The sequence below is a fragment of the Halichoerus grypus genome, chromosome 6 (genome assembly GCF_964656455.1).
Source record: "Halichoerus grypus chromosome 6, mHalGry1.hap1.1, whole genome shotgun sequence".
In the NCBI taxonomy this organism is placed as follows: domain Eukaryota; kingdom Metazoa; phylum Chordata; class Mammalia; order Carnivora; family Phocidae; genus Halichoerus; species Halichoerus grypus.
The window spans coordinates 13278399-13294418 of NC_135717.1; the positions used below are offsets into that span (position 1 = coordinate 13278399).

Consider the following 16020-nt stretch of genomic DNA (forward strand, 5'->3'; position numbering starts at 1 on the left):
TTTGACGATTTCCTGCTTTGTTAGATGTATTCTTGAACCTTCCTCCAGCCCTGTATGGGCTGAAGTTCAGCCAGAACATGTACCAGCACCATACCGACCCAATCAACTGCCGGGGGGAAGCAGTTTGTTGGAAGTCAGGAGGCTTTTCCAACTGAGTTCACCCACTGAGTGGGAACGCACGGATTGTAGATGCCCTGTCGCCTGGGCTCCCGTGAGAGGGACAGAAACATCGCCAGGCCCAGAGACTGTTCCATTCCAGGCTCTGAGAATTCCATCCTGGTTTAAGGGGTTTGTTTTCAATGAGGAGGGCCTTCTCCCTTCTTCAGAGGGGAAGATGCACTTTTCGTGCCCAGAGCGTTAAGTGTTACCAAAATCGAGTGTTAGGTGTCGGCCCCTCTTCTCCTCCCCTGTATTGATCAGGCCGGGATCCCAAGTGTGGGCCATCACAGCCATGTCATACCCTGCTGCAGAAATTCCCCCTTGAAGAAGAAGGCACGAGACCATGGCTGTGGTAACAGAGATCAGCGTGCAGTCAGCCGTTCTTACGCATAAAAACACGTTCATTCCTCGAACCCCCCCAAACAGCCCACAACGTGCACAATATGAACGTCCCCCTGCGGTAGATGAGGGAGCCGAGCCCCGGGTGGGTGACTGCCCAGGCCCTGGCTCCCTGAGCTGACACTAACAGAGCTGAAAATCAGCCTCTTGGCTGTTCGGCCTGGAGCCTGTCCCCGAAAGCCGAGCGCCTAGAAGAACACGATCCGATTGTGACTGGGTGTCAGGATCCTCCGGTCGGTGGTCCCCTTCCATCTGGGGGCACGGGGGCTCTCGGGGGCGCCCTTGGTCCTCGTCCCCCTCTGGGCAGGTACTCAGATGTCCTGACCGGAAGGATATTACTGACGGGGCAGAAAGCGTCATCCTGTCCCTCTCCTTCTTTTCCAGAGCAAGACATCTTGCGACAGGAGCTGAACACGCGCTTCCTGGCCTCCCAGAGCGCTGACCGTGGGGCGTCGCTGGGCCCCCCGCCCTACCTGCGGACCGAGTTCCACCAGCACCAGCACCAGCACCAGCACACGCACCAGCACACGCACCAGCACACCTTCACGCCGTTCCCCCACGCCATCCCGCCCGCCGCCATCATGCCCACGCCAGCACCGCCCATGGTGCGTACCCCGGGCAGAAATGTGAGGATAAGTAGAGCACGACTCTTTTTTGATGCAGCTGGGTGGCATGGGCTGTCGGGGCGCAGGAGATGGGATGGGGAGCGGTGGCCGTTTAGGGGGCTCCCTCAGCCCCGTCCGTCTTTGCTGGGGAGAAGGGAGTGTGCCCTGCTCCCGCAGCGCTAACCCAGGGCCTCAGGTGGGCGCTTCTTTCTAGAAGGTTCTGTCGAGCGCTCTGCGTGTGCGTGGGGAGGGGGTATTCTCATGCCCTCCAAACCGTCCCATCCACTGCTGGTAGTTAACTTCTTAAAGGGTAGTTTTGTCTTCTTGAGCACCTTGGGGGATTGCCACCACTTACAGAAAGGTGCCTGTCTGTGCTTCGCACCAAGTCCTCGCAGATCAGCGCTCGTAGAATTCTGGGAGTCAGGAGGAGGGCCGAGGAGGAGAGAGAGCCGCCTGAAGACCTGGACCGTGTCCGTGACCCCCTGCTCTTTCAGGTGGCTCCCCGAAGCCTGTTTTGTTGAGGGGGGGGTTCTCTTTCTTGTGTTTCGTAAGACGGTGCCCCAGGCTGGTATCCTGCTCTGTCAGCAAGTGCTCAGGGAGCTGTGGGCCCCTAGGGGCAGAACTTGATCTTGTGGTAGAAGATGCTGCTGACGAGGACATGGTCTTGGTCTCGACTGGGTCTAGCACATGCCGGGGGAACCAGTTAGGATTTTTCTTTTTTTTTTTTAACTTATGAACTATAATGAATAGTGCCATATTAGGGTGCTAAATATTCTGAGATAGAGCCGTGTCTGCCACCGTGAGTACTGGGGTGCTTTACTTACTTAATTTTTAGTATACAAGGAAATACTTGATTTAGTATCGGCATGGTGAGAATAGATTTGAATTCTGTGATTTTAAGAGGTACACGCTCCACCAAAAATTGCATCCTCTCCTCCCTCCCCCTCCCTATTTTGTTCAACTTAATTTTTTTAAATGTAGATTTTGAAGTTTATTTTCTAAATTTATTTAGGAGAATATTAGAAATGAGACCTTGGGATCAAAATTTTTTCCTATAACAAATCCTGTATCATTTTTCTGGATGAATTATACTTTTCAACAGTTATATTTTTAAGGGCCTATTATCTTGAAGAAGAGTTTCTGGCAGCGTGAGTGAGCTGTTACACAGATAAATGAAATCTAACTAAGGTGGGGGGGTTACGGCACGAGGAAGCTGACTTTATTTAGCGGAAGCAGAGGTATACTCTGTTCTGCTCAAAAGAAAAGTTTTAAGACCTCGCCCAGATGCCTTTCCATTTGGGAGTAATACATCTCAGTAGGTGGCTGAATGTACTTGTTCTTCTGCCAAAGGGAAGATGAAAACAAGGAATCTCTGGATGAATTAGACCAAATGCTCACTTCTCTCTGATTGATCTGAATAATTGCCTCTTTCTCCAGTTGAGATGTCTGGTTTGTGCCAGTCTCTAAAAACAGACCAGAAAGAAAGACACTCTTCGTGCGACCAGGGCCTAAATGCACCGTATGGGTTCTCACTTTGCTTTTCCATTTCTTGTCGGAGCAACTCAGGAGTCGAGAAGGGTTCCCTCCTATACAGCGAGGTTATGGAGTCGGATGACAGCCCAATGACAGAGAAGCTGACTTAGGGCGGCCTCCGCTGAAGCAGTGAACAGAAATGTAGACTCTTTAAGTAACTAGCTTTTGCTTTGATCCCTTTACAGTTTGACAAATACCCTACAAAAGTTGACCCATTCTACCGGCACAGTGTGAGTCTTGTTACCATGCTACCCATTCAATGTAACTGCTTTTCCATTTTTGTGCTCTTGCCACAGATCAGTAAATGACTAGCAGCCTTCCTTAATCATCTTTGCAAGAATTCCCATTGCTCCTCGTCACTTTGGATGCTTGCTTTTGTGACGTTTGCTTCTGGTAACGATGCAGTATCCGTCTTCCGAATCAAAAGATCATTAGCATGCCTAAAACTGGAAAGTGCAGGTGAACTCACTGGAAGCCGGGCATCTGGCCTCAGAGTGGGGTGTCCACAGTGGAATCACCATGGTTTCAGGGGACTCTGAAATCACAGGATTTCAGTCATTGACCGAAGTGTCATTAACACAAAATTCCCAGAATTCAACTTGAATGATTTCTTCCAAATAGAATGTCATTAATCTTTCTGACTCCTCGGTGCCTCAAAAAAGCAGGTTCTCATCTCCTCCTGACGAAATTAGAGCCCTCTCCCACATGGCTGGTATTGTTCTCCTGAGCTTGTTACAACTAAAAACCAAAATATCATTTAAATAAAAGAAGGGCTTATAATGGAAATCTGTGATTTTTTTCCCCTTTAAACTCATTCTTCTTTATATAAAAAAATACTCATTTTATCCCATCTTAAAGAGTTCAGTTCTCGAACTTAAACTGGTACCAACCTAAGTTATATATTCAGTAGAGACATCAGACGAGGACTTTTTTTAAAACACAAACACCTTCAACATCTTACCATGATATTTTGATTATGGAGTGAATACTGCATCATGTTTACCTGAAATTTTGCAAGTCTCTTTGCTCAGTGGTTTATTTTTATTTTTTTAATTGACACCAGAAAGAAAAATTAATAAGTGCTTGTAACCATGTTGGTCCACCATATTCAACTATGCTTGCTTGGAAAGAAGTGCTCCTCAGGTCAGCAAAGCCTGTGAATTCATCCATACTTTGAACCAGATCATTAGACACTGTCTTAGTCCGGAGTGTAGCTGAGAAGTCAGGACTACAAAATAGCAGAAATAATGAAGAATGAGTTCCTCCAGAGACATGCAGATATAACGTGAGGAAGCCTCCTCATGAAGAGGAAAGTAGATCCAAGTGCCTGGGCCCCCACATTGTTCTGACACTTTTTGCTCGGCTGTGATACAAAAGCACTTTTTATTTATTTTATTTATTTGTTTTTAAAATATTTATTTAAGAGAGAGAGAGCGAGCGGGGGGAGGGGGAGAGGGAGACAAGCAGACGCCCTGCTGAGCACAGAGCCCTACACAGGGCTTGATCCCAGGACCGCGAGATCATGACCTGAGCTGAAACCAAGAGTCAGACGCTTAACCGACTGAGCCACCCAGGCCACCCCAGAAAAGCATTTTTTAAGTGGACGTGCAAAATCCAGTAAACCCGTGGGTCTCCTCTTTAGGGATGTCCCATGAATGGTGCCATCCTTGATGATCATCAAATTTCTGCCCTTCGTCAGTATTCACTGATTTAAATTAAGGACTAGCTAACAAAGTCATTCCTAGAGGAAGTTCAGCATGCTCAACAGGTGGCTCAGATTTACTCCCTAGCACAAAATGCGTAGTGCTTTTTTATAAGCTTATTCCACAGAGGGTCCTAGATTTAAGACGGAGAATAAGCCGAGAGGCCTGAATTTTTGCCAGGTTTATGTTTTATTACTTAGGTACTAAAGATTTTTCGTCAAGTGGGTGGGGGGGTATAGTTAGCTGTATTCTAAGAGGGTCAGTAATGGACTACAGCAAAAGGAAAATGGTGAAAATATCTAATTTTTTATTGAAAACATTAAAGGAAATACTCCCCACCTGGAGGCAGAGTAATAGAAATTTGAGTGTGTTTTAGTGTGGCATGTATTTAATTACTCTGCTTCATACAGTGTACTGTGGGAGAGTTATTTCGTTTTATTAGTTATAGTGGATAATATGTGAAGTACTTAGTCTCTCCCGCTTTGGGGATTAGGACGTTATAAGGGGAATTAAGATGCAGTGCACTCAAGTATCTGAAACACAATTTTAGACTTAAAAGTAGTTTTAAATGAGGGCACTTGGCTTGCAATCACTGTTTAAGTGGATTTAGTTCAATATCAATTAGTCTGAAAAACTTTGCTGCATCATTGGAGGGAGCAAAATGAAATAAAGACCAACAGAAAAGGACATGCTCTGAAAACAGGATTATGAAATGGGCACTTCAGCCCTTACCTAGAAATAGCTAACGTAAAGTCATTATGCGGAAAAGCTTGAGTTATTATTGTATTTTCGACATATTACGCAACCATAAAGGGGGGGGTGACGTAGTGTCCGCATGGTGGTTTGATCAAAAGTGAATGGAACCAGAGCAGTGGGATCTCAGAAATATTTGAGTTTTAGGAGGAGGAAGAACTGTGTTTGCCTTGTCTTCAGTATGGCCGTATATTTCTTTCCTCCATCGTGTCCCCTGTAAACTGGTTAATTCCAGAAAATTCATATTCTTAATTCAGAATCATTCTTCCCCCTTCACTGAGTGGTCAGACCCGTCAAGGGCTTGGGCTTGAGCAGCCCCCAGTGAGCGTGTCCATCTTCCAGAAAAAACCAGCTTCATTGGGAGTGTATACAGTCATTTTATCTTACCCTCCCACAAATATTTGTCATCATTTGAGACGAGACAATTAAATTGTCCTCTGAAACCACCACTTCTGGAACAACCTAATGAAGCAAGGATTGTGAATATTTTCTCATTTCCTCAAACTATTAAAAATCTAAAAGTACTAATTGAGTTTTAATGGTATAAAATCCTGGAACTCATAAAGACTTGCTTCTTTTTCTTTTTTTTTCTTAATTTTTCTTTTTTTTTTCTTTTTTTCCTTTTTCTAATTAACTTGTAATTTTCCAGGCATCTTATTTGGCTCAGCATCCCCTCCTGTTTTTGATGCGCATTAAAATCTCAAGGCATTTAGGTCTTCTATCTGATTTAACAATTAATAATTAGAAAAGCTCCCTTTCTAATGATATCCTCATTTGGGACATCATTTGTTGGCTGATTGATTCTGAACTACTTTTAACTTTTTAAGTGAAGCATTCGTGGCACATCTGTGTGATCATTTCATCATGGCTTCTTGACTAATAGCATCAAACTGGTGTTACCTGGCTTGCTAATGTGGATGTCGTTCGATGGGAAGGGAACTGGAATATATCATTTGCCTCCTACTAAAATCTTTTTCTCCCCTCCCCGTCTTTGGTCACAGCTCTTCCATTCCTACCCTCCTGCAGTATCGGGCATCCCCCCTATGATTCCACCCACTGGCCCTTTTGGTTCACTACAAGGAGCATTTCAGCCGAAGGTAAGCAACCTGACTATGAAAACACACAGACATCTTTACAAGCAGAGCGTCAGGCGAGGCGGCCGGGTGGGTTCTACAGCCTCTTGCCTCCCAGTGGCTAATTTTTCTAATCCAAAGTGACCATCGGGATTAGAGGGAGAGTATTTTTTTTTTTTTTTTTTTTTTTGCTAGCCCCTTGAGTTTTAAACCTCAGCCCGAATTTAATTTTCAATCTGTACTGCCCATGTAATCTCAGTTGAGCTAGGATTTCCTGTAATCTTTAAGATGTACAGAAGACGTATATGTATTTTTTTTCCACCAGTATTGTGGACAAAAGCTTCTGGCCAGGAGATGTACGAAATGTCAGATTCGTGTGCACCAACTTGTCCTTGCGGTATATATTATTAGCAAAGATGCATAGCTGAGCCTTTATTGATTTGAATAGCAAGGAATAGAACCTTGCTAAAACTAAACTAAAATTTCATCCTTCTGGTTGTGTGAAGGAAGTTGCTTCTGCTCATCTCCCCCATTCTGCTACTTTAGCCTTGTGTGTCTGCAAATAGGGGGTCTGCCTGCAGGTGGAGGGCAGCCACCCACCCTTTCATGTACCCCTGTTGCCCCTCTGCCCTGCCTCAGTCCTCCCTCAGCCACGGTCACACTTGCCAAGGTCAAGACTTACAGCCTAATGTGAAATTAACCTTTTGCCCTTCACAATAACTAAATCCTTTTCTACCTAGTCAGTGTTCTACTCGGCTTGGGCTAGAGTTGTCTCCAAAGGTCAATATTGAGGAGTGATTCTCTGAACACCCTCCCTTTATGTGACTTTGTTATAGCCCTTACTTTATTTTTATACAAAAGTAAAATGTAGTTACGTTAGTAACCGTTCTCAGATTTTTAAAGTAGGAAATTTTGCTCTGTGTGATTTGGGTTTTCTTCGCTTTTTTTTTCCCCCCCAACTCATTTCTAAGAGAAAAAACGCCAGCTTGGGGCCAGTCCCAAAGGCATGTTGCCTCAAAGCTAGACATTGGAAAAGAAATTTAAAAGCCTTAGGGGTGGGACCAGCTACAGCTTAGAAATGACATTTACCTGCTCGGGACTGTAGTTTATAGGCCAGGTTATCTCTACCCGGGGCTTTAATGATGGCCGTGGGCAACCCCTCCTATCTCGGATGAACCAGTGGTGATTTTTCAACCCCTTCCCCCGGTCTGCTTCTGTTCACTCCTCCCTCCCACCCTGGTCTGTCCCCTCTGGGTTGCACCAAATCTCTGGTGCCTCCCCAAACAGACAGCTAGGTCATTTAATAAATTAGACTATTTCCCTCACTCACAATTATCCAATCACACAGAAATCTACATCTGGGCAAGAAAGTGTCTCTCTTGGTGTTGAAATAGGCCTTTCCAGGCCATCTTACTGATTGAATATGTAGATTGCAGTTCATTAGCGGAGTTCTTCATATGTATGCAAATCAGGCTGTTAACAACTCCAGCTTAATTGTTAGTTGTACAGCCGCTGATTGCTTTTCTTTCTTCCATTCTTTTTTTTTTTTTTTCCTTCTTCTTATATAGGCAAGCTTTGTGCCTAAACTTGAGCTCTTTTCCCACATGCGTTCACTTCCTGGGGTGAGGGGAGTCACAGAAGTTGTGATTTCTTAAATAAAATACCAGGTGAAAAACGTTCTGAATCCTTTCATCCACTAGAAAGTAAGGACCGCGTGCGCCGGAAGTAGACTTCCTGTTGTTGCCATCAATTCAAAGGACAAAAGCCGGTAGATAAGGTTACTGTTATGAATGACATTTAAGAATGGTGGCAGCAGAGGACAGACGAAGCAGCAGCATCCCTGTAGAAATCATTTAATAGTAGGTCTGTGCGGTCCCTAAATTAGGTCCTCTTGTCCCATTTCCACCACTGCTAATGAGTAATTACTGAGCGTAATTCCCTGTTATTGTCTGCCAGTTAAAATTTAGAGTTCGCTTAATGTCTGCAAAACACTTTCAGTTATTCTGATGAGAGGCACCTGATGCAGCACATTGCCGTGACGTTCACTCGAGCATCTCTTAGAATGCTCGGTGATAAAGCAAAAACGCCATGACAGGGCCATCCGTAACTCGGAAGGAGATGGGGATTTGGGGGCAGTGCTTTCGTGTGTTCTTCCCCTTTTTTTTTTTCCGGTCCTTTGGTTTTTATTACAGTCAGATGTGGCATGGTCCCCCTCTCTGCTTTCTGATGCCTTTCCTAGACAGGGTAGACTCTGGTCAGGGTCCCTTGAGAACAGAGGGAACAGGGCCTCCTGAAGAGCATGTGTGATCACTGGGGAGTATGCACCTGTCAACTCTTGTATTCCAGAATCAAACAAACAAACAAACAGAATCAACGTTTGACTTCTGTAATTTAGAACGAAAGAAGGATCTTGCTTTTCGGGTCATGTGTTCCGTGCCTCCTAAGCTGTGGTCTGATTAATTTGTAGACATCCAACCCTATCGATGTTGCTGCTCGACCCGGGACAGTCCCACACACTCTGCTCCAAAAGGACCCGAGGGTACGTAGAAAGTCAGGCTTGGACGTGGGTAACACCAGGGGCGTGTTTGTTTCCGAGGGACAGGCAGCCCGGGGCACACTTCTGCTTTAGCTCTGCTGCTATTTTAGCTGTCCCTTCTAGTTCGTGGAAGAAAATGCCAGTCATGCTTAGAAAACAAAAATCTCCCCTGCTCCACTGTGGCTAAATGACACAAGGGGAGTGACTCGCCAGTGGGAGAGAAGACAAATGTCCTGTGGTCCAAGCCCAGGAAGTGAACACTCTTACTCTTAGCTTGTGTAGCTTCTGTTCGACCAATCTTGTCTGTCAATGTCTCCTTAAATTTCTGTCGCACAGAAGAAGCTGTAAGCGCTTTTCTTCCTGGAAGTCACAGGACCCTCTCCCTGCTGTCCTGGGGTCAGGAAGTCACCACACAGCGCTCCTGGCCCTCTACTTTTAATGCGGGAAGCATCCTCCTGTGATCTAAGCAGAATCTCCCTTCTGTCATCCGTTCATAATGCACACCTCTACCGACTTTGGAAAAGAATTGGAAGTTCTACAATATAACAGATAGTCTTGTCCGGTGGATTGTTATTTACATTCGCCTTTGTAGTAAATGTGGACAAATGATTACTTTTGACAGTATTTTCTTTTTCCCTGGGTAAGGGCAGTCAGAAATTGAGGACCAGAGTTAGGTAGAAGTTTAAAATGACTCAGTTACGTAGGTATTTGTCTGATGGTTAGTGAACGTCTAAAAAAGATCTCATAACCTGTAAGTAATGGGCAGTCATCAAATTAAGTGTGTTGGCAAAGACAGCCTAGTTCTCCCCGGGTCCCTGGTAGAACCCAGCCTTACAAGCCTCCGGTCTGGAGGCCGTTCTGCCCTAGAACCCGTGCGGTGGGGTTGGGAAGGGTCGCTCGAGATAGTGGAGCTCCTCAGATGCGTAATATGAGCAAATCGTGTTGCCAGAGGGCAAATTGCTATTGATTAAACTTGGTCGGGGGCTTGTCAGTGTGGATGTACCCAGGCTTGTGAAGTGGGGGAGGGGACACTTGGCACTTTTGATAGTGTGAAAATGGGTTAATTATTCTCTAAAAGGGCTTCATTTAAAAGTAAAATTCTAACATTTTAATTTCCCCTCCTAACGAAGCACTACAAATTTGTTAATTAGAGCAATTGTTTGAGTGACAGGCATGTAACCAAGTTGTCATTTCTCTTCACAGTTGACAGATCCTTTCAGACCTATGTTAAGGGTAAGAACGCTCCTTCTAGAACTGTTTTGCAACCTCTGTTTGACTCCCTGCGGGTTAAAAATACAAATCCATTCCGAGGCAACAAGCCATAGAAATGCTGGAATAAAACGTCGGGATGGCGGTGGCTGGGTTTTTCAGGTGGTGTGATTGAAAATGGCCGAAATTGTGTCGCTTGGAGTGTTGGAGGAAGCCAGGCCACCGAGGGAAAGCAAACAGATAAAACATTCATATGAGACAGAGTTTCTTGTTGGCAGTGCTGCTAAAAGGCTTGACGAGTAGGGGGATATATGGAGGAGGACTGACGCTATGGGCAGAAATCGGGATTTCACCGAGTTCTCCTGTCTCTTCTGCACCTAGCAGATATATATATGCGCATATATATGTATTTATCTTGGCTGGTGGCTGCCTCATTCTCCAGTAAGTAGTGTTGACCTTCACAGCCATCCGACCTGTTCCCCTGGTACAGAAATGGGCTACTCTAGGCATGAGTTTGTTAACGTCTTGAGTGGTCTGGAGAGTGGCCAAGAGATGACTGACTTACTTGGTGGGGGGGTAGGTGTGAAAGATGGATGGTCGGTTGGAAGATGGATGGAGAGATTTCCTGCTATCCTTATCCCATGTCTGGCACGTATAATCAGATCATTCCATTTCTCCAAAGAGAATCAAAGGAGGACTGTGTTATCATGTAGGTGATTTCAGATGACCCATAATTTCATTACGAGAGAACTGACCCAGACTTGGGTTTGTGAAACATACACTTAAGTGTATGTTTCATAAACAGCTCCTTAACGTAGAAACCAGAGGCGTCTGCCCTTTGCTGATGTAGGACTGGGGCAGTGTTTCTTCTCACGCATCCTGTAGTTACCGAGCGCACGTTTAGAGCGGATGAGTAGGTTACACAGCAAGAATACAAATGGACTGGAAAGAGGGGGTCTCCCCATTCCGGGTGGTGAGATGGCACACTCAGTTACTCCTCTGCCCCGAGAGCAAGACGCGCCCGGACCACGAGACACACGGGTTGATCCACTCGCAGACGTGACGACTGCAGAGGCCCAGAGCGTGGGCAGGAATGAGCGCTCTCCTTTGTTCTTTCTTCGCTTGGGAACGAACGGCGCCCACCAGCACGAATGGGTCATTGACTCTTAGCGGAGCTCTTGTGGGAACTGGGCTCCAGTAAAAATGTGAATTTCTTTGTTCCGCTCTGGGGGTGAGGACGAAACAGCGTTGGGGGGAGGTTACACAGGGTCTTCTGTAGCCTCTCTTGTTTTGAACCGGTTCACAGCCACTCGCTAATTAGCTCTTCTGAACAGCCGATTTGCATCCTAGCGTGGCCGCCTGCGTTGAGTAGGGCCTCCCACTCTCCCAGGCCTGCCAGCTGCCATCAGAAAAGAAAGACACAAAGTGAGGCTCAGGCTTTTGCCATCTTGTCCCTGGTAACCGGGGAGGTCCCCGTCAAGTAGGGTTTGGGGAGCAGTGACCACCAGCTCGGGCTCCGTGGAGGAGGGGTGGAGCCGGCTTGGGGGGCACTGAGCACTCATGTTCCGTGAAAAAGAGCCTCTGCCGCCCAAAGCCGCTGAAAAGCTTCGGAGAAGTTGGAGATGGTTTTCTCTGCAAGGTCCTCCTTCTGACCGCGGTGCTCTTTCTTGTTCCAGAAACCAGGGAAGTGGTGTGCTATGCATGTTCACATCGCCTGGCAGATCTACCACCACCAACAGAAAGTCAAGGTCAGTCTCGTGGTCCTTGTCCGGCGGCGGGAGGGGGAGACGGCCTGCGGGTGTGTGAGCCCCTGACAGAGGAGGCATCCAGACAGCTTCCAAAGACCCTCTGGCAGGAAGGGTCCAGTCTCTCTTGGAAACACTATTGGGAAACCGTAGTATTAATTAGGGAAACCACCCACAAAATTACAAAGCAGAAATAAACTGATAACTCTCTGATGTTTTATCTTTTTAGACGATTTTGTTATCGTAGTGATCCAAAGAGCTTAAACATAGATTAAATCCTGGGGGCGGGGGGGTTGAGAATCTAATTATCGCAACCAAGTGTTTATATGGAAAATGCATAGTATCTGGGAAGAAGTATACATGAAAGTTGTCATTTCTGTAAGAATTGGTGCGTTCTTTTCACTGTGTGACTTTGAAAAGCTGACCCTATGTGATGTTACTGAACTTCCATCAGCAATGCATATTATGAAGAAATCTCTTCTAGAAGTAATGTCATAGTGACCTTTCAATACCTGGCGTTAGTCGTCTCGATGACCAGTGACAGAGCTTAGAGTTCACTCAGTACCTGCCAGAACCACTCTGACCTGTTACCCTATCTGTCCGCAGATTATTTTGCTTAAACTTCTGTCTGTATTTTCATCATACAGATGAATACGGTCTGTGCTTTACCAGGCATTTGTGACACAGCAGGGAATAGGTCAAGAGCCTTCTGTAGGTGACCAGATAAGGCATCACTGGTTGACTTAGGGACCAAAGTCAGTTACTTTGGTCAGTCCAGATTTTACCGTCTGGGAAACCGTGCCAAGAAAAATGGGAGAAAACAACCAATCAAGTAATTCCAATAAGTTCGTCCATTTTTTTCACAAACAAGCATTTAGTGCTAACAGCATTTGGGAGCCATCATGAGCTTAAGAAAAGAAGCCAATAAGTGAGAGCTAGTCATCCCAGAAATGTTTTGTTTTTTAATGATTACATAATTTAAAAAAAAAAAAAACCTCAAGTAAGGGGCGCCTGGGTGGCTCAGTCTGTTAAGCGTCTGCCTTCAGCTCAGGTCGTGATCCCAGGGTCCTGGGATCGAGCCCTACGTCCAGCTCCCTGCTCAGCAGGGGGTCTGCTTCTCCCTCTCCCTCTGCCCCGCCCCCCACTCATGCTCCTGCACTCTCTCTCAACTAAATAAATAAAATCTTAAGAAAATAATTAAAAACCAACCTAGTGGAAAGTTAAAAAGCCAGCCTCAGTAAATGAGGTCACTAAGATATTTTGCTTTGGTGCCAAGTAACCTGCTCTTTCTCCTAACATCCCATCAGTGAGTGTTGTTCACTTTTACTTTGTTGTTAGGCGAGGTTTAATTAGAAACCTTATGGTTTAGCTTCGTGAGCAAATATGTGTGCTCGGAGGGCTAACTAGATTTTGACGCTTAAGTTCAATTCACTTTTTGTTCTGGATGATGTGGTTGGCGGATCGGTAGGTAAGACACGTCCTCTTTGTAGCTCCTTTGCTTAAAAGCGGTGAAGGATGTTGTATGTGCCACTTTAGCAACTTCTTTCCCATGAAGGTGTCCCCGGTGACTAAAAGTTTCATTATCTCAACTCAATTAGGAAGACCTCTTGCACACGAGATAGCTGCTCATCCTGCCTTCCTAGCAAACTCTTTGTAATCCCGAGCTCCATTTTGCTTCATGGACCTAAGTTGTGGTTAATGGAACTGTGCTGTGTACCGTGCGGTATTAGTGCTAAATAATTTGGCAACCAAATTGAAAGAGGCACTCAAAAGATTTTTATAGATTTATAGTGAATTAGAAGCTTTGGTTTGGGGTTTGGCTATTACTTTATAGTGGAGCTTGGACGAGCGGCTTCCCTGTGGATTTGAGCAGAAATTGCATTGTCCCCTTTCTCTGTGATGTTCATTTCCTCATTCTTTTAGTGCCCCTCCCCCCAAGTATTTCTTGAAGGAGCCGACGACCTGCAGATTACTAACTGTACCAGGCTCAGGGGGCACTCATCTGTCCTGGCGTCTAGCTGCTTAGCTTTCAGTAGTGAGCATATCCGTGTGCGCATAAAAAACCGTGAACGTGCCGTCTGCTTCCAAGGGGTATCGCTTCCAGCTTGGAGTGATCAGGCTGGTTTTGTTTTGAATGGGTATGGTTGGATGAGCGGGACGGCGGCCTTCAGCAATGAGGGAATGGCAGACTTCTCTTGTCTCTGACGCTCACACAAGCTAGCTCAGATTGTCTCCTTGCTGACCTCCTTGTACAGAGTGGGACAGGGATGTGTTTAGGGCAGACATGAGGGAGTTTGAGGTGGCGTGGGCCCAAAGGGACTATAAACATCAGTCAAAGCTAAGAGATTGGAGGAGTGAGTCAGAAACAGGTGAAGGGCCGTGAAGGATGGGAGCCCGGTAGGCGGAGAGGTGGTGGCGAGGGGAGGGAAGCTTAGTCTGGGGAGGCATGAGATTCGGAGAGAAGGTGCCCGAGAGTTAACGTGGGGCATCCATGTTCGAGAGGGCTGCTGGCCTCAAGAATGACGCCAGGGTAGGGAAGGGAGGAAATTACGAGCTAGTCTGTGTAGGCTTCGAGGAAGGTGAACGGAGAGTAGCTTGAGGGGGGATATGTGTATATATAAATGGACGAAAACAGAGCAATGGCCGCTGATGCCAAGCATTCAAAGCAAGAGAAGTTCTCGTTGGCTCACTGGGCTGGGCCGATGCTCTCTTCCTCGGGAAGTCACGGGGCAGAGGCAGGGAAAAGACCCCCTGCATTAAATGAATATCCCTACTTTGTTTCTGTTTGTTTTTGGCATTCCTTTTTTTTTAAGATGTAACAATGATCATTTGAACATTAGCTTGTAGGCATGCAAATATTTCTTCATCACTTCCAGTTACTAATGTACTGTGATCTATTAGAGTACAGCAAAGAGTCATTAACAATTAATTTACACAGCAGATTATTCATGCAGAATTCCTAATAAAATGAGCTTTAAAATACTATCATTTAAAAACTTGCCAAAATGGGCCTTTACAGCAAATAATAAACTACTTCGGAGTGGTGGCGGTTTGAATAATTCGGATGTGGTTTTATTCCTCAAGCCGTACAACCTCAAAGACGCAGGTACCGTCCAGTGGCGGGCACCACTGGCCCCGCGTGGGTTGACCTGCTTTTCTGGCGTGTGAGGGTGAGATGCTGTGTTGATTGCTCTTCTCGCAGCACCTGTAAACTTGAACCTGACTCCAGCGCAGAGCCCGAGCGCACCATTCAGAGAGTCTCCTCCAGCGGTCTCTGCCTCTTCATTGATATCTTTCTTTCCTGCCATTCCTCTTGGGGTTTCATCTTTTCTTTTTCCCCTTGCTGCTTTAGAAACAGATGCAGTCAGACCCACATAAGCTGGACTTCGGACTGAAACCCGAGTTCCTGAGCCGCCCCCCGGGCCCCAGCCTCTTTGGAGCCATCCACCACCCCCATGACCTGGCCCGGCCTTCAACTTTGTTCTCTGCTGCTGGTGAGTTCAGAGCGCCAGGAAAGAGCTGAGAAATTGAGTTCGCAGGTAGCTAAATAAATGATGTTTGTGCTCTGGGCCCGCCGCTCGATCCCTCCCTTAAAAAAAACAAAAAAACACAGTTTATGCCAGCTTGCAAGGCGACATCAGTACGTCTAGGGAGATGGACCCTTCTTCACTGATATGCCCTCTTTCATTAAAGAAAGAAAAAAGATCATCTCTCTCTTCGGGGACTCATACTGCTTCGGCTCATTATTTGCTTCTATATTAAACCAGTATAACTCACAAACATGTCAAACGCTATTGAAAAAGATCAGAAGGCTTACAAGGGCACGTCGATAGCAAACAGTGCCAGGGTTTGTATAAGGATGTGGTTGTCCTTACGGTTGGTGCCCACAGAGCGCTCAGTCGCTCTCTGCACCATGATGCTCGGTCGTGCTGTTTTTCCAAGAGTCTGAGGATGAAGAAATCAGAATTAAGAGAGCTGCTGGTGGCATGGTCTGTGATGGGGAGGGTCAGCCCGTGGGTGGCTGGTTTTCTCTGCTACGGAACATAGTGCTGTTCCCTGGCTGGTTGTAGTGATGCAGAAAATTTGCAGGACAGGGTCTAGATACCTACGTGGTCTGTTCGTTAACCTCCCGAATGCCTCATAAGTATGCCAGAGCGGGGGCCATGGGGACTGGGGGTCGGGGTGACCCCTTTCCACTCCAGGTACATACACACAAGGGACAGTGGCCATAAGGACTCTCAGGAAGCGAGAGCTCTCCTCTTGGTATCCGAGGTTCCCTCTCATTCAGTCCTGAAGCTCCTTGGC

At 46.3% G+C, this 16020-nt stretch overlaps 1 protein-coding gene across 7 annotated transcripts in view; it reads left to right on the plus strand.

Moving 5' to 3' along the window:
- Window positions 1-16020, plus strand: part of AUTS2 (activator of transcription and developmental regulator AUTS2) — a 1103469-nt gene that overhangs the window by 1077210 nt on the left and 10239 nt on the right. For 3 of the 7 annotated variants that reach the window (XM_078074507.1, XM_078074506.1, XM_078074513.1), the window contains 7 exons: window positions 943-1184; window positions 2882-2926; window positions 6154-6249; window positions 8693-8764; window positions 9965-9994; window positions 11647-11718; window positions 15068-15209. In XM_078074507.1, coding sequence (XP_077930633.1) covers window positions 943-1184; window positions 2882-2926; window positions 6154-6249; window positions 8693-8764; window positions 9965-9994; window positions 11647-11718; window positions 15068-15209 — 699 coding nt within the window. The remainder of the gene's footprint in view (window positions 1-942; window positions 1185-2881; window positions 2927-6153; window positions 6250-8692; window positions 8765-9964; window positions 9995-11646; window positions 11719-15067; window positions 15210-16020) is intronic. The other 4 variants (XM_078074508.1, XM_078074510.1, XM_078074511.1 and 1 more) reach the window with 4 other exon arrangements.